This window comes from Eublepharis macularius, chromosome 3 (assembly GCF_028583425.1).
Source record: "Eublepharis macularius isolate TG4126 chromosome 3, MPM_Emac_v1.0, whole genome shotgun sequence".
Classification (NCBI taxonomy): Eukaryota; Metazoa; Chordata; class Lepidosauria; order Squamata; family Eublepharidae; genus Eublepharis; species Eublepharis macularius.
In genome coordinates this window covers 83,146,080-83,164,452 of record NC_072792.1, presented here as the reverse complement: position 1 = coordinate 83,164,452, position 18,373 = coordinate 83,146,080, and the positions used below count along the sequence as shown (strand labels likewise).

General features: G+C 46.0%; 1 protein-coding gene across 1 annotated transcript in view; it reads left to right on the top strand.

Annotated features, from left to right (window-relative positions):
- LOC129326232 (cilia- and flagella-associated protein 47-like) overlaps positions 1-16,566 on the top strand; it is an 84,846-nt gene extending 68,280 nt beyond the window's left edge. The window contains exons 12-14 of the mRNA XM_054974394.1: positions 5,709-5,843; positions 13,370-13,482; positions 16,467-16,566. Of these exons, the coding sequence (XP_054830369.1) occupies positions 5,709-5,843; positions 13,370-13,482; positions 16,467-16,566 (348 nt within the window). The remainder of the gene's footprint in view (positions 1-5,708; positions 5,844-13,369; positions 13,483-16,466) is intronic.
- The last annotated feature ends 1,807 nt before the right edge of the window (positions 16,567-18,373 follow it).

Genomic DNA, 18,373 nt, shown 5'->3' with positions numbered 1-18,373 from the left:
CAAGTGAGAGGGGTAACTAGAATTCTCCACCTATGTTTACAGGGATTATTCCCTTAGAGAACAGCCAGGCAGCTGTTCAACTGGAAAGGTTTTTTTTATTAAAGAGAAATAAAAGGGCAAATGTACAAAAATCACACAGAACACACATACAAGGCTAGCTAAGAAAATCAGGGAAAAGAGAAGAAGTCCAAACGGATTTGGGAGCATGTTTTCAGATTCGAACTGCTATTGTGAACTGCCCTGAGCCTGCTTACAGGGAGGGCGGGATATAAATGTAATAAACAGAAACTGAAACTAAGACACAGACACACACTCACTAGTGGTTAGAGAGTCCAGATATAGGGCAAAATGCTCCCTTTGGCAAGATCTTCACCACCAAAACAATGTCTTGATGGGGTTTCTGGAGGTGGATAATGAGTTCAGGAGAAGGTCTTCCTGAGGTGGACTATAGGTGTAAATGGTGCTTGATCACCCTATAGGTACTGGATGGGAAAAGCTACCAGGTTTGCTGAATACCATTAGGTGGTGCTTAATCAAGGTAAATGGGTGAGGGAAATGAGGCAGGGCATGAATGAGAACTTTCTGGGAACCTTCTTGTCCTAAGTTATGCATCTCTCCAAGGCAAGGAGGGGGTGTTTAGTCAGCCAACTGCTCTGACTTTTAAAACATTTTTCCAGCCTCTTGCCTGGCTGGCATCCGTTTTGTTTCAGGCTTGGCAGTGCTTTGCACTTATGCTATATGAGGAAGGGTGTCTATGATTTCATATCTGTAAACTGTCTCTCAGCAGGAAGAGGGATCTGACTGCTAACCAGTGCTGTGGGCATATCTGTGGCTAAGTGGATAACAATACCCATTGTTGGTGCATGTGATGGCATCACTGCATCTTGCCAGACATCATAATCTAGCCATGTGCTAATGTAGTAGACCTACAGCATCTTATGCTGCCTTCTGATGGTTGTAGCCTGAGCTCGTCAGATCTCAGAAGTAGACATGGGCATGAATCAAAATACGAATCAAATTTGTGATGAACCAGGCTAATTCGTGTATCATGAAAACACATTTCGTGGGGCCATGTTTTTCATGAAATCCATGACTTTTGGGGCTGATTCATTTGATTAGTGAATGCTTCATGATGCCAGTCAGGCTGGTGCCGATTCATTGATTCCCTAGGCAACATAGGCCCGGAATGTCTGCAGACCTTTTGTTGCTGTGGAAACCCCAATCTTAGCCCACATAATCTTGATAGGCAGCTCTCCCTGGCAACCTGAGATCTTCCATTCTGTTCTATGAGAGCAACGAGCAGGGGGAAGATGGGCCTTCTGTAGCCATGAGAACACCAATCTCATCCCTCCAAACCCTGTTAAGCAGGCCTGTCTGACAATCAGAGAGCTCCTGTTCTGCTCTATGTGAGCGTTTCTTATATAAGGCACAGCTCTATGCCTCCTGCTTTCTTTTCCAATAGACAGAGGGTGAGGGAGGAGCTGTTGCTGGGATTTGAAGTGAGAGAGAGTGGATTTGGGAACTTTTGGCTCGATTTGCTGCTGCTTCAAAAGAGATTGAAAAGACACTTATTTTCTGCTCTTCTCCTTGTTGGGAAGGTTGTTAAGTGAGGGTGCCTTTGAAGTCTCCCTGTAAGTTTGGCATCTCTGGGTATGAACAGGGCTGTTGTAGGGCCCCAGGATCTTACAAATCATGAACCTAATGAATTGTTTTGTGAAATGGAACAATTTTGTGAAAGTTCATGGTTTGTGGAATACGAGGAACCACAAAACTCAGGGTTCATTTTTTTCCCCATTTCGTGCCCATCTCTACTCAGAAGTTAAGCAGGTTGGCCTTCGTTAGTAATTGGATGGGAGACCTCCATCAAAGACCAGGGTTGCAGAGGCATGCAATGGCAAACCATCTCTGTTAGTTTCTTGTCATGAAAACCCCACCAGGGGTCACCATAAGTTAGCTATGACTTGATAGCAGTCCCCTCCACCTGTCCTGACTGTCCTCTAATGACTCCTCAAGTTTCAGGGAAATTGGACCCCGAAGTCCACTAATATCTGCCCTTGAACAAGGTGCTCCCTGCCACTCCATTTGTTCCTATTGTGGGGGGAAAGTTCCAAGATGACTCCCACTGCAGAAACTTAGACCAAGCACCCCAGCACCCCCCCCAAAGAAGAACAACCAACAACAATTGAACATTAAACCAACTCTATGCCAACAGAAAACAGAATCTACCAAAAAACATCAACCAAACTTCTATAAAGAAAAAGCAAGTCCCAACAACAGGGGAAAACAGCCCCCCCCCCCGAAGAACAAGGGAATTTAATAAAATTAACAAGCGCTATAAAACACCAAACAACAAATTACCCACAACAGGATAAAACACCCCCCCCCAGAAGAACAAACAGGAAAATGACCAGTAAATATAACATCAAAAGCCAGAAATCAAAGCACCCCCATACAAAAGCCCAACCAAAGCAACCTCCACACACAGCAAAAAAAGCAGTTTTTAAAATGCAAAGTATAAAAAACCTTTTCCCTTCCCCCTCCCCCAAAGAGAAAAAAACCTCAGCGTGTCTACGATTCTCAAACCAGGAATCAGCAGATGCCCTTGGTGCAGAAGGTCTTGGCTCAGGCAGCAGCAGCCAGGAGTCCCCTCATTGGGCAGCAGGATCCAGTCACAGTCCAAAGCAATATGAGGTCATAGTCCAAGGCAGTATGAGGTTGCAGGAGCTAGGCAGAGTCAGGTTTAGTGGCGATGGGTTTGAGGGTGATTCGAGTTGTGGCTTCTACAACCAGTCACTTCCCCCTCCTCCATCTTTTATCACCAAGGTGCACATTTTACTGCTGAGCTGCACCTGGACAGTGCATGTGCTCCCTGCACCCTCAGTCGGCTCCATATGCCTTTGAATTGCTATTGCGACTTCACCTCCTCCTCAGTACTTCATACCAGGCCCTTTTCAATCTGCGCTCCCGTGGAGGTGAGGTGTGTCATGGGGAGCTGCTTGATGTATCCTGGGCCAGGACAGACAGGCCACTGCTGACTGGTGATGGGTTCCTCATAGTCGAAGGCGGGTAGAGCCCTGCTATGGTTGTTTCATCCTCTTCCCCCAAGCTGTCTACTTCATTGGAGTGGGTGTGCCTGACTGACCCATGACACAGGCAGTGCCTCTCAATCTTCAGGTGAGATCAAAATGGAGACTTACTGGGGCAAACTTGCTAACTTAACTCCTTGCAGCAGTTTAAAAAAGGCACTCTCCTTCTTGAGAGTCCCATTGCCTTGAGGAGGAGAGCTGCTGCAAGTATTGACCACTCTCTCCCCCCCTTGTCCCTTTTTCTCCCTTCTGCATCTGCTTCACTCTCATCTGGTTAAAAAGGGTGGGAAGCAGTGTTTCTTTGCTGTTCCTTAGCAAAGCAATAGCAATAGCAAGGAACAGCCTATACCTGATTGCCAAAGTTTACCAAATCTTACCGAATTAATTTGGTAAGCTTGAGTTCAGTATTACCGAATTGATTCGGGAATACAAATTTAAACTAGGTAATCCTAATTTTACTGAATCAGGTAAAATTCAGTAGTTTTTACTGAATACCGAACCCGAATTGCGCACCCGTACTTATAACATGTTTTTATTATGTTGTTCTTTTTCTTCTTGTTTGGATAAGCCTCTTATCTTTTATGGTTTCCTTCTTTTGCTTGGCAGTCATGAGCATTTTCCAAAGACGATGTGATAATTCATAATGTGTAGCCTGCATTCTATCTGATATTCAGATATTGTGAATTTCATTTATAGCAGTTGTTTCTTGCCTTTCCATCCAAATAGGTCCCCAAGGTGGAAAACACAAAAAAATGAAAACATTTAAAATATTTTAAAACCAATTTAAATTGAAAACATTTAATTCAGTAAACATACACAAACACACAACACTAAGAACAGGGAGAAAGGCCAGTAACAGTTATTGGTGGAATGTCATACAAAACAAAAAGTGTTTTTACCTCCTCTCAGAAGACAGCAGCTGAGGGAGGGAGTTCCAGTGCTTTGGTGCCTCAATCAAGAAGGTCCTTTCTCAGATTGCCATCCATCTAATTTCAGATGATACGAGGTTTGGGTGTATGTTGGAAAAATTACCTCATCAAATTAGATTAGCAAAAAAATCAACTGAGTGTGGATTCTTTTTATGCTCTCTGGAATCCAAAGGCAATATAAGTTTACTTTCAGTGGGATATTTGGGCTTGTTTATTTTTGCACAAATATTGACTTCTTGGCCAGTGTCTCTCAGAACTCTTAATGATAGCCTGTGGAACCCCAGAGTTCCACAGAACCCTGGCTGGGAAACATTGATCTAGTGCTAAGAACTTATGAAAAGATGTGATTTTATAAGTAATGCATATATAGTTGATACAGCTGAAGAAAATTCTTCATAAAACTTCAAAACAAATGATCAGTGTATCTACTTATAAACATGGTCCCATCTAGATGAAACTTAAATCAGTGGATCAAGACTCTGTAGAGAGAAGAGAGATTTCTTTACAAACTTGGGGAATTCCCCAGGTTTTCTGAAAAATCTACACGAAAAATGCAGGGTGGTCATCATGGTTAAAAACAAACAACAAACTAGAAGAGTGTTGTCTCCAGTGGCACAGATAACGTAAAGGAAACAGCTCTCAAGACACAATGTAAGGCAGCGGTAATGGTGCTGGATGAGACAAGGAGAGAACTGGGATGGGCAAGGAGAGACAGCAGGAAGACAGGGGGTGGATTGCTGGCACCACTGCCACCCAGCAGAAATGAATCTGATGCGAAGGGCGGCAGCGGGGGGGGGGGACAGCAGCAGGGCTGGAATAAGGAAAAAGTAGTGCTTCTTTCTTTTTCCTTCTACATCTGTGGGCCCTGCCAGAAGAGACGTCAAACAATCAGTGGTGGCTGGGAGGAGAGGGAGAGGGCAGAGGTGGGTCTGCTGCTTTTTTGCTTCATGTGCCTGGTGCAAGTGCTTGCACCGGAGAGAAGGGGAACAAGATGCAGTGGCTGGGAGCATGTGACTTCTTTCCTTACCTGCTACCCTAACCCCTGTTAGAGATAGGAGGTGAGCAAACTGGGGTAGGCATGAAAAGAGAGGGAGCAGGTGGAGGAGGCAAATGATTTCCTTGCAGGGTCCCTCCCTGCTTGTATGATAATAATTGTATACAATTTAATGTTTTTCTTAATTTTGATTTGTGTTTGCCGTTTTAGTTTTTCCCTATTTGTTATGTTTTGTTAATGTAAGGTTATGCTTATCTGTTTGGTGACTGACTAATAAAATAAAATAATAAAAGGAGTATTTATTTTGTGATGCCTTTGACAGTTTTGATAACCTTTTAGAGTTTAAGAGGCAAATGCCTATGGTAATATAAGCATATTAGTATATTAAAAAACCTGCTAATGTAAAATATAACTATTAATTGAAGTATGGCTGCCAATCTCTTATATTCAGAAGTTAACCCAGTCACTGAAGCAGTTTGAAAATAAAATTTAGTTTATGGTGCTCAGTGAAATATTTTGGTATACTTGGTATTTGTAAGTTTCAGTTTAGTTCTGTCAACTCTCTATTAGTGTTCTTAAGTATGGGAAAAGAATAGTCAAGCTAATATTTGAAATGGCAGCTCCTCTATTTATAAGCTGTTTTTTCCCATTGTTTTTCAGCCTTTGCATACTTACACTGACTTTTTCTTTTTAAATTAGGCTTCTGATATCTGTGATCCAAATCCAATCACGATGCTTATGCTTTGTGTCTATCTGTATGAGCGGCTACCTCAGTATTTACCCAAGAAATATATAGAGTTTGCTGGTCCACTGCATGCTGCTGTTGTAAGGAAGGTACAGGTGTTTTTTGTGTTTATTTTCAAAATAAAACTCCCGAGTGAACATATAACTGCAGTGTGGGTCTGGGAATATCTTTTCTGGATTATCATTTATTGGAGTGAATGGCCCTAGCAAAGATTTTGAATCAATGGGGTTAATTGGGAATAATCATTAAGGAATTTGTCAGAGCCCAATTAGCACTTTTTTGTTAGAGAAATAGAACATGGATGAAGCACAACATAAGGCAAAATAAAATATAAGACAAGAGAAGCCATAATCAGAACCAGGTGTTTAGTATATGAAACTTTTATTTTAATGTCAACTTCTGAAATGTCAGAGATCAGACTATCTTCTACTGTTCTAAGAGCTATAACTGATCATATTTCTCTACTGCTCCCTGGCTACATTTCCCTTCCAGGCCTTTCACTTTATCCAGATGCACTACCACCTTAAAGACCAACAATATTTTTAGAGTATAAGCTTGTAAGAATCAAAGCTCCCTTTGTCAGAGCTTTGACACTCTGTGAAAATCATGTTGGTCTTTAAGGTGCTACTGGACTCAAATCTTGTTCTAATGCAGACCAATGTGGCTACTCACCTGAAACCAGATTCAGTACCTGTGTGTTGTGCTGTTATCTTCCCATATTTTCATGTTTCATATGATATAAGAATGTTGGTCCATATAAAGGCTTATGTGTGTATGTGCCGTCAAGTCTCCTCTGATCTGTGGTGACTCTGTGAATGAAAGACCTCCAGAACATCCTATCGTTAACACAATTGCTCAGATCTTACAAACTGGGGCATGGCTTACTTTATCAAGTCACGCTATCTCATTTTAGGTCGTCCTCTTTTCCTACTGCCTTCCACTTTTCCTAGCATTATTGTCTTTTCCTGTGAGTCTTGTCTTCTCATGTGCCCCGTTTCCTACAATCTTTGTCAAGGACTAATAATAACATAACATTCGATTTATATACCGCCCTTCAGGACAACTTAATGCCCACTCAGAGCGGTTTACAAAGTGTTATTATTACCACACAACAATCACCCTGTGAGGTGGGTGGGGCTGAGACAGCTTCATAATGGTTTTATGAATGGTTACCTATGAATGATACTGATGGATTTTTAACTATTGTGTACTCCTTGACAAAGATTGTAGGAAATGGGGCACATTAGGATCTGGATAACCCGTCAGAGGACTACCTTTGGATTTTTTACAGCCAATATGAAATAATAACAAGAAACAATATACAACAAGAGATTGATTTTATTTTACTGGAACTCTCCACTTGTTGTTGGACTGTTGCATACAAGGACCTGTGAAGAAAGAATATGTTGAGTTGTTACAATGCACTTGCACTTTAACAATATACACGTACAATGAATTTTTGTAGCAGTTTGTAGCACCAGCACTTTATCAATTTATGGTACCTGAAGTTTAGCAACTTTTTTAATGGTATTGTATATGTGGAGTGTAGTATTTGTTTTATGAATTGCTATTTTAGAATTATGTGTTTTATTGTGTAATGTGTTTTAAATTCACTGGTTCCATTGTTGTCAGACACGTCACATGGTTTTTTTGCTGTTATAGCTTTCTTTATTGGCCAGCTTTCACATCCATACACAGTAATGGAGAATTCCATAGTTTGAATTTTCTCCGATGATCCTAGGAGTGGGGCAGTCCTTACTTTTGGGATATAGCTCCTCCTCTCCAAAGGCAGGGTTAGTCATCTGATTTTGATCCTGGAGGGAAGGGCTTGTCCTTGGAATCACCAGTCTTTCTGCCTGCTATCCAAGCAGGACGTCTTCAGCAACGCTCTGCAGAACGCAGTGATCCTAGTGAAGAAGAAACTGCCAGAGATGAGCTGGGCATGGGAGCGTGCGCCTGTAATCCCAGTACTCAGGGAGGCCAAGGCCACAGGCAGTGTGGAGCTCACAGGGGAAAGGAAAGGCCCTACCACCTACCCCACCCCCATTTCGCTCAGAGCAACAGCGAGCATTAGAGCTGACGGCCCTAGCTTGCTCCTAGGTTCCATGGCCACAACCGCAAAACTCCACTGAGGTTCCCCATCTTTGGGTTGGAAGGACCCCCCCCCTCAGACAGCCAGAGGGTGCGGTGTTTGAGTCTGTGGTAGCCTGTTGTAGAGACCGATATTATCGGGAACTCCCTCAGACTTGGAAGGAGCAGCCTCCAGCAGCAATAGAGGACCTGCTCCAACCCCAGCAGCCCCGACTGAACCACAGTAAGACTGATCCTGCGGGTAACTGGGGCAGCAAAATGGAAGGAGGGAGGAGAAAAGAGTAACAGAAGCCTCAGAGCCAGCTCACCCTAAATAAAAGGGAGCCCTCCTTTATTTATTTCTTTTCAGCCGGGACTTGTGAGGTACGTTTTCACTTTCTTTTCTCCTTTTGGAGGGAAAATTTCTTTTGGCAGAATGTCAACAAAGGCAGGCCTAGCCACCTCACAGGCCTCAAAGAGTGTAAGCCTGCGGCCTAGACTTTCCAAACTCCCAGGCCTCAGCCCCTTGTAGGTCTCTCAACAGGCCAGTGAAAGAGAAATGCCTAGGGGTCTGGATGGCAGAATGTCAGGAAAGGTAAGCCTAGCCATCTCCCAGGCCTCTGCAGGCCTGTGGCCTAGACTTTCCAAACTCCCGGGCCCCAGCCACTTCTAGGCCTCTCAATAGGCCAGTGAAAGAGAAAAAGATCAAGGGCCTGGACCCGTCAGGCAAGAATGCCTGGAAATTTTTTTGCTGGTGGTAGGTCAGCAAAGGCAGGCCTAGCCTCCTTCCAGGCCTCAGAGAGTGCAAGCCTGCAGCCTAAACTTGCCCAATTTCCAGGCCTTGGCCTACTCCTGGGAGTCTCAAGAGACTAGTGAAAGGGAGAAGGTCTGGGGTTTGCATCCACCAGGCAAGAAAGCATGAAATGAGTTGCTGTAATGTTGTGGTTAAGTGCTGGGCCATGAATCATTACCCTGCTAGTTTGAGTCTCATAATTATTTGAACTCAGTGGCTAACCTTGGGTAAAAGCCTCAATTATCTAGTGGTTCTGGGGGAATAATGATGATTCTGAACTTATCACAGCCCCTGACTGTGATATTACAGTCCAGGCAAGCCAGATCTCATCAGATCTCAGTACCTCAGCAGGGTTGGCCTTGGTTAGCAATTGGATGGGAGATCTCCAAAAAAGATCAGTGTTGCGGAGGCAACTATGACTGGATGACATTTTCCACCACTAAAGGGAAAGAAATTACATTCCCCCTATTTACATAGTCGCAGCCATAGTTACTGTTTAACAAATGAACTGGCATGGCCCAGGATGGAAATAAGGAATTCAAAGAGGCCCTGAAGGCACACCAATAAATAGTCTAGTGGCTAGACTCTCAAATGGGCAAGAGAGGTATTCCAGTATGGGGGTCTGACTCCAGATAGGTAAAGGGGTCCCCCCTTCCCAGATTAAAGAGGAGGCAAGGGCCATTAAGAGCACAGATCTCGGTTAAGCCTTCAACCTGAGGACTCTGAGCTATCAGTTTTCTCCCTCAGTTAAGAAGAAATGGGAGCTGTTAAAAGAAGGGAGAATTCCCTAGAAGGTCTTTTTCAGGAGCCGTATCCTAGAAAGCTCCCTAAGGTGATGAGGATCCTGGAGTCTTCTCCCTTAAGGACTAAGGGGTTGGAGAGAATCCTCCCTAGATTCAGGAATAACCCCATCAGAGGTTCCCTTCCAGTAGTCTCTCATACTTGTAGAAGTCTAAGAGGGAAACTTTGGCAAAACTAACTACTTTTATTTCCTTTCCCCCCCAAGTCTTATACATTAGTTCCAGGGGTTACTGAGAGGATCAAGCTGCCATTGGTGGATGATCTGGTAACCAGCCTGTCGTCTAATCCTGTGCTGCCCGTTGACAAGGATGGACTACCTAGGATTCCAGCATCAAGTGGTTTGAACTGGCTGTGCACAGAAAATTGGAAGTTTCCACTACATCCTTCAGAGCATTGGTGACAGCTCCACTCCTTCCTAGAGTCACATTCTCTCGGGTCTCAGACTACAGTGAGCAGTAAACTCCTGCCGAAGAGCAAAACTAAGGAAATAGCCCTGGCAATATGCTGTGCTGTGGTCAACAAGGACCATGGTTTTCAGGCAACCAGGCACAACACTTAGCTTAGAAATTGGAACATGGACCATTTGCACCAAAGCCAAAGTAACTGCGGTTCCTTTCAAAGATATCAACCTGTCTGGAGAAATTCTAAATAAAGGAAAGCAGACAAAACATCAAGAGGAGAGTAGTACCTTCTCCCTCAACAAATCTGGTCAGAATACTAAAGGGCCAAAGAAGGGAACTCAGTGTATCTACACCAAGGCAGTAGGCGCAATGGTGTTTGGGTGATGCTTACTATGCTTGGCAAACCTTTGACAGCCAATAATGAGAAACAGATGGGTGTTGGATACTGTGATCAGTGCAATTCAATTCTGTTCCACCTGGTCCCTTTTCCCCTAAATCCAAAGGAATTTGATCAAATAAAATAGATGCCTAGGAACAAGAAGGTCGGAATGGAAAGGGTAAAATTTGTCATGACTGTCATTCAGAAGGGAGATTGTCTGGCTTCCATCAATCTCTCAGAGGCACTTCGAACATTGGTTCCTTTCCTTTGAGCTGAAAACGCCACCTATGGTGTTCTTCAGAATCCTAGTATCACTGATAGCATGGGTAGTCCACAGAGAATGTCTCCTTTCCCATATCCAAACGGCATCATGATCTGTGCACTTCAGAAATGCCTGTTGCCATACCATGTGGCATTAGATCACAAGAGGTCCAAGATAGTTGAATTGCCAGAGATCCTCAAACAGGAAAACAACCAGTGGCCGTATCTCATTCAGTCCCACGATGGTGTCCCACTCCAGGAACCAGAGAGAACAGTGATGACCATGGACATGTCTTTGGGGATGGGGATCCCACATCCAAGGAAGAATGGCATAGGTCATCTGGCTGAATGATCAACAGGGTAAACCTTTTGAAACTCGGAGCCATCAGACATGGTATGGTGGAATCTTGGAATCTTCCCACAGGTCACTATATGTTTATACAGAGGACAACTCTGAGGCAGACTGGCTAAGCCAGAGAGTGATGAACCAAGCAGAATGGATGCTATCCAGAGAGATTCCCCAACTGGTCTACCACAGTTTTCAACAAGGCACAAGGAGAAGAAACCCTCAAACCATAGGAATAGATGATGTGAGCAGCAAGCTGCCTTCACACGTCCTATATGTCTTCCATAGTACAGCTGTTGCACAGAGCTGTTCAGAAGATCACACAGTAAAGTGCAGAAGTGATGCTAATAGCAACCTAAAGGTCCAGAAAGACGTGGTCTCAAAACTTGAAGAATCTTTCAAGCGTGGATCCCTGGCACCTCCACTGCTGGAGGGCCCATTGATGCAGGGATCAATATGACATCCCTGACCAGCTCTGACAAGCCTCACAGTGTGGAGGTCGAACACAAACAGCTAATAGGGTTGGACTAAACAGAAGGCATGATTGGTACTATGCTAGCCTCCAGGAAGAGTTCCACAGAGTCTATAAAAATTCCTGCCAAGTTCCCAGAAGAGTGCATGGATAGAGTCATGTAATCTTTTGGGGCTAATTAGGGAGTTACTATCCTTTCTTCAAGAGGGGTTGAAGAAAAGTCTTAATACCAACACCCTTAGACAACAGGTAGTGACCATCCCAACAATTAGGGGTTCTAGGAACAATTAGGGGTTCCCTTATATATCACCTTCATGGCAATGGATTCTAAAAGGGGACCTTATTGTAGAATCTTCCAAGGATTCGCTGTTTTTTTTCCCACGTGAAATCTTAATCTGGTATTGAGAGCATTATACAAAAGATGCCTTGAGCCTATGACCTCATGTCCCATAAAGGAACTGACCTTTAAAGTCATCTTTCAGATGAGAATAAAATCAGCTAGACAAGTGTCAGAATGGCAGGCACCAGCAGTAGATAGAGAGCCATGTCATTTCCTCCAAGATGGTACAGCAAATTATGAACAAAAACAACTTTCTTCCAAAGGTGAACTTCATATTTTCATAGGACAGGAGAGATAATACTTCACTCCTTTTAATCTAATCCAAAGCACGGGAAGTAAATAAATAAATAAATAAATCTCACTACCTTGATATATGTAGAGATGTGAGATTCCACTTGGGCAGGACTAAACAGTGTTTCAGAAGTCTGGGACGCTAGTTGTTTGTTTGCTGGAGGTCCTTCTTGGACCCAGAATGTCCTTTTCTTGGCTAAGTAGGTAACACAGAGGGTACATAATTCTGGCGTATCAAGCCAGAGTCCTGGAGATGCCCATAGATGTCAGGGCGCACTCACTAAGGGAAACAGCGATACAGGCAGCCTATAAATCCTTTAGTCGTTAGAAACAATCGATAAGGTGGTCACATGGAAATCAGTGTATTCTCTCATCAAGAAATATAGGATAGATAAGTTGTCTTTCCCAGAGACAATCTTTAGCAGGAGGGGGGTAATACACACCATCTAGGCCTGGAAGCTGGACTACCCACCCAGGGGTACACTGCTCTTGTATGTCCCAAAAGTAAGGACTGCCCCACAACTAGGACCAACGGAGAATGGAAGATTTGTATTCACTTACCATGAAGCTTCCTTTCTTGGTGGTCCAGGAGTGGGGCAGTCCTGCCCACCCAACTTTCTTGTGGGGCAGCTTCTAGGATTGGATGGAGAGTTAAGTCGATAGTCTTTCTCCCAGTGGATTCAAGGGAGGGATCTTTCTATTAAAAAAAAATTGAGGGGAGTTATTATTTTCCCTTCTGGAATCATGATGGGGAGTCAGGGCTTGGGAACAGACTGGTGATTCCAGGGACAAGCCCCTCCCCCCCAGGATCAAAATCAGCTGACAGACCCTGCCTTTGGAGAGGAGGAGCTATATCCCAAAAGTAAGGACTGCCCCACTCCTGGACCACTGAGAAAGGAAGCTTCACTGTAAGTGAATACAAATCTTCCATTATCTTGATCTTGGTCCCCAGAGAGACATCTTTATTTTAAAGGATCTTTTCTAGTTCTCTCCCAGCTGCTCTTCCAAGTTTCACAGTGAAATCCTAGGCAGAATTACTCAAGTCTAAGCCCATTGATTTCTTTTTCCGATTTCTTGATTGTAGTCTCCTGTTGCTTGATGATTAAACCAAGGAATAGAAAATCTTGAACAATTTCAATTTTTAGAATTCCAACTCACCTTTTGCTTTTGCTTCTCATCTGTCTTTAGCAATTTAAGAGTTTCCTCAGTCATCCATTTAGGCTTCACCTTTCTTTTGGCTATAGGAATAGTCTTTGCATAATCTTCCTTGGTAATATCTCTGGTTTCAGTCCATAGTTATTCTGATTCATGATCAATTAAATTTTAGTATTGCAAATTTGTTCTTTTCATGGTCTTTCAATTCTTTAGGAATATTTTTTAGTACAGTTAACATGTTCAAGTGTTGTGCCATATTGTAGAATCAAATGTTTTTAAATGTGGTATGATATATTTTTGCTATAGATACGTTTGAAAAACCCAAGTATCAAGCCTTTGGTATACAATGCGACCATCTTAGGAAGAGATGCTGCTGATTTTTTATTGCCTAAAGGAAATACTGTGACCATTCCCCCAAAGTAAGTAACCCACAATTTTCTCTTGACAGTATTTGAAAATGGATTTAGATTGCAGGATCAGGAAGATTAATATGGTATCTTAAGGGTTCAGGACTTACATTCTGTTTGGTTGTGGAAGTAAGTAAGTAAGTATGTATGTATGTATGTATTCCAAAACCTACTCCCAATCCTACTATATGCACAGTTTCCTTGAAAAGATGTGATGAGCACTGTGTGAACAGGCACATAGTCTTAGTATGTTCTGTTTTAAGCTAAACAAAAAAAGGAGGTGGGGGCAAAATATAGTGCAGGGAAAAAAACTTTTATATAAGAATTCATCAAAGTGCAAAGGAAGCTTTCCAGCTATATATACAAGCATATCTTTTTCTCAGTCCTGTTCTGTTTCGTCCAGCTCTGTTTGGCCTTCAAAGGATGCCTTGGTGCTATTATGTACACTTGATTTTATAGCCTCTGCATAATTCAGCATTTGTGCTATGGTATAACTCTTAGAATGCTACATACTCTCCCTTTAATACAACATATTTAAGAGTTCAAGCATAAGTTTTAGAGCTATTTAAAGTTATTGGTGACTATCTTATACCAGTGCAATATATGAATTCCAGGTCTGACATTAAACTCAGCAGGAGAAAGTGATTCACAGAGTTTTATGAAAGTACATAAACTGAATCAGGGGTCATTTTGTAGAAAAAGAACTGCAGGAATTCGTTAGCATAACTCATTAACATATGCCACACCCCTTGATCGAGCCAAAATGGCTAGGATTTGGCTGCTGCCAGATGGAGGAGTGTTCCCCCATCTGGCAGTGGCCTGATCAGGGCCGTTTTGCCCACAATCCAGGCCAAAACAGGCCCAAAATGGCCATTTTGAGCACGTTTTGGCCTGGATCAGGCCCAAAACGGCCTGGATTGGGTTGGTGCCAGGCAAGGGAGGGGTCCCCCCCCCCAAACACCGACCCAATCCTGGCAGTTTTTAGTTCTGACCCCGGCTGAAAAGGGCCCCAAAGGGCTGGAAATGGCCATTTGGGCCTCGTTTGGGCCCAGATCACAGCCTAAACAGCCTGGACCAGACCAGTGCTGGGCAGGGAAGGGTTCCCCCACCTGGCACTGACCAGATCCCGGCAGTTATGGCCCCGATCCCGGCAGAAAATAGCCCAAATGGCCGAAAGTGGCCATTTTGGGCCTTTTGGACCAGGATTGGGGCCGAAAAGGACTGAATCTTCTCAGAGACAAGTGGTGGAACCTTCCCCTTCCCAGCACTGACCCAGTCCAGGCCCCTTTGCCCCCAATCCGGGGACAAAATGGGCCCAAAACCACCCAAAATGGCAATTTTGGGCCTGTTTTGGCTAGGACTGGGGCCGAAATGGCCAGGACTGTGTCTGTGCCAGGCGTAGGAAGCTTCCCCCACCTGGCAATGACCCAATCCTGGCCATTTCAGCCCCAATCTAGGCTGTTTTGGCCCCGATCTAGGCAAAACTGCCCCAAATGGCCGACAATGGCCTTTTTGGGCCTGTTTCGGCCTGGATTGGGGCCGAACTGACTGGGACTGGGTTGGTGCTGGGCGGGCGAAGGCTTCCCCTGCCAGGCACCAACCCCATCCCAGCCATTTCGGCCCTGATCCAGGCCGAAAAGGGCCCAATTGAGGCCGAAACTGCCCCAAATGGCCAACAATGGCCATTTTGGGCCCGTTTCAGCCCAGATTGGGGCCGAAATGGCCAGTACAGGGTCGGTGCTGGGTGGGGAAGGCTTCCCCCACCTGGCACCGACCTGATCCCGTCCATTTCGGCCCCATTCCCAGCCGTTTCGGCCCCAATCCTGGCTGAAATGTGCCCAAAATGGCTGTCCTGCTTCAAGTGGCTGCCGAGTCTGCGGAGTGCTGCTGACAGGTAACAAGGTCCAGCTGGCAAGGTGAGGAATGTGCAAAGTCCGTAAATCAAGGGAGTAGTCAAGGACAAGCCGGGTTGGAGGTCAGAGAGACAGTTCCAAGGAGCAAATGCAGGCCGCACAGTAGCAGCTCAGAGAACTCGTTGAAGCCACGCTGAAAGGAGCCCTCCTTCTGGCTTTTATACTCTGAGAGCATTCGGTCAGCTTGCACAGCTGCTTCAAGTCTCCTCCTCTGAAGCCCCTCCTTCCTCTGAGAAGACTGGCCTGTTCAGAGCCCGGAGGCGTGCAGATTGACGTCGGGTCTGTACGTCTCTTCTGTCCCTGCTACGCCGACGTTGCTCTCGATAGTCTGGAGATGTTGGAGGGGATAAGGAAGCTGGCTGCGTCTGGGCTGATGGCTCTGGGTGGGGAAGGGGAGCTTCTGGCTGGGATTCAGCATCTGACCGTTCAGCTGTGGTCGGCTGCTGGGAGACAGGCTGCTCCTCAGGAGGAGCAAGGCTGTCAGCAAGCGTCAGCTGTTCCAGCTCCTCCTCCTCTGAGGACTCGTCAAGCTCAGGCTGTACTATGACGCCATCCCCTCCCCCAGGCCCCCCCCCACTGGATGGGGCCGGTTTCGTGGATAGGCCCGGTGGAAGCATCACACCAAGTCGGGGGCATGAAGATTCTCTGCAGGTTCCCAAGAGCGGTCCTCGGGTCCGTACCCCTTCCAGTCCACCAGATACTGCAGTTGACCGCGTCGTCGTCTGGAGTCCAATATTTGCGCTACTTCATATTCCTCCTGGCCCTCTATCATGACAGGTAGTGGTGGCGCCTCTGGGTCTCGGAGAGGATGTGGGGGTGCAACGGGAACAAGGAGGGACCGATGAAACACAGGATGGATACGGAGCGTAGAGGGTAGCTGTAACCAGTAGGCCATGGGGTTGATTTGGGCAGTAACTAGGAATGGGCCAATAATGCGGGCATCCAACTTTCGGGAGGGCCTCTGACTTCGGAGGTGTCGAGTAGAGAGCCCTTGTCCCCAACCTTGAGAGTTTCTCCTGGCTGACGTCTACGATCGGCAGCCTCTTTGTATGCCTCTTTGACCTGGTGTAGTTGGTCCTACAGGACCTTATGCAGTGCCTGCAACTCCTCCACAAAGTTGTTGATGGCTGGTACTGGTGCAGTGGGCATGACCGGCGGGAAAAACCGGGGATGGTACCCATAATTTGCCATGAACGGGGTCTGATGGATTGAGGTATGCACTGAGTTGTTGTATGCAAACTCAGCCAGGGGGAGCAGCAGGGCCCAGTCATCCTGCTGGTGGTTTACATAGCACCTGAGATACTGTTCCAGTGTGGCATTGGTGCGTTCCGTCTGGCCATCAGACTGGGGGTGATAAGCGGAAGATAAGTGTACTTGGGTGCCCAATAGGGTGTGTAGGGTGCACCAGAAGCGGGAGGTGAACTGGGTCCCCCCATCAGAGATCAGGTGTTCTGGCAATCCGTGGAGGCGTAAAACATGGTGTAAGTACAGCTGGGCAGTTTCGCGGGCAGTTGGGAGTCCGGAACAAGGAACAAAGTGAGCCATCTTAGTCAGGAGGTCCACCACCACCAGGATGCTTGTGTTCCCTGCAGAAGTAGGGAGGTCCGTGATGAAGTCCATGGATACAGCTTTCCAGGGGCCATTAGGAGTGGGCAGGGGAAGCAATAGTCCTGTAGGCCTGCCAGGGGGATCTTTGGCTCGCTTGCAGGTGCTGCAGGAGGCTACGTACTGGGCTACATCGGTCTGTACGTGGGGCCACCAAAACTCCCGGGTCAGCAGATGCGATGTCTTATACCGACCAAAGTGTCCAGCGGGTTTGGTGTCATGTGCTAGTTGCAGGACTTCGGCCCGTAGTGGTCCCGGTGGCACATAGACCCAGTCTTGGTGGGTGAGCATCCCCGCCTGCTCTTTGTAACCCCTGGGGGGATTCTGCATAGGATCACGAAGACACTGGAGCATCTTCATGGCGAAGGGGTCATGTAGCTGTTGTTCCTGGATCCGCTCCTGGAGCGAGGCAGTGGGAGGTATGGCAGCAAACACTTCCGGTAGTAGAACTGTGGATAGAAGCGGCTCCTCGAGGGACGGGGAAGCGAACTCTGGTTTTCGAGAGAGGGCATCTGCCCGCTTGTTCTGAGAGCTGGGAATGTAGGTAATGGTAAAGTTAAAACGGGACAAAACCAGGGACCATCGAATCTGCCTCTGGTTCAATCTACGAGCAGTCTGTAGATACTCAAGATTCCGGTGGTCTGTGCAAACTTGCACGGGGAGCCAGGCACCTTCCAGGTGGTGCCGCCAGACCTCAAACTCTGATTTAATCGCCAGGAGCTCCCTCTCCTAGATGGTGTAGTTTTTCTCAGCTGCGTTGAGTTGCCGGGAGTAGTAGGTGCAGGGTCGTAGAGGGCCCGTGGCAGTGTCTTGCTGGGATAACACAGCGCCAATTGCGACACTGGAAGCATCAGTCTCGACCACAAAGGGTAAGCTTGGGTCTGGGTAACGTAGGAGCGGTTCCGTTGCAAACCGGGTTTTTAGCTGCTGGAAGGCCTGTTGCGCTTCTACTGTCCAGCGGAAGGGTTCTCGAGGCCGTAGCAACTTGGTGAGGGGCACTGTTAGGAGGGCAAAGTTTGGGATGAATTGCCGATAGTCGTTGGCGAAGCCGAGGAACCTTTGAATGTCTTTCCGATTTCGAGGTGCCTGCCAAGACAGCACCGACTCCACCTTTTGGGGGTCCATCTTTATGCCCCGTGGGGTGATGAGATGCCCTAGAAATTCGACAGTGTCTAAGTCAAATGCACACTTCTCCAACTTAGCATACAGGCTGTTTGATGACAGCCCGAACATGTCTGGTGTGTTCAGCGGGGTCCTGGGAGAAGATCAGGATGTCATCAAGGTAAATTATCACAAAGTGATCCAGCAAGTCCCGGAAGACATCATTCATGAAACGCTGGAACACAGCTGGGGCATTACAGAGGCCAAAGGGCATGACTAAGTAC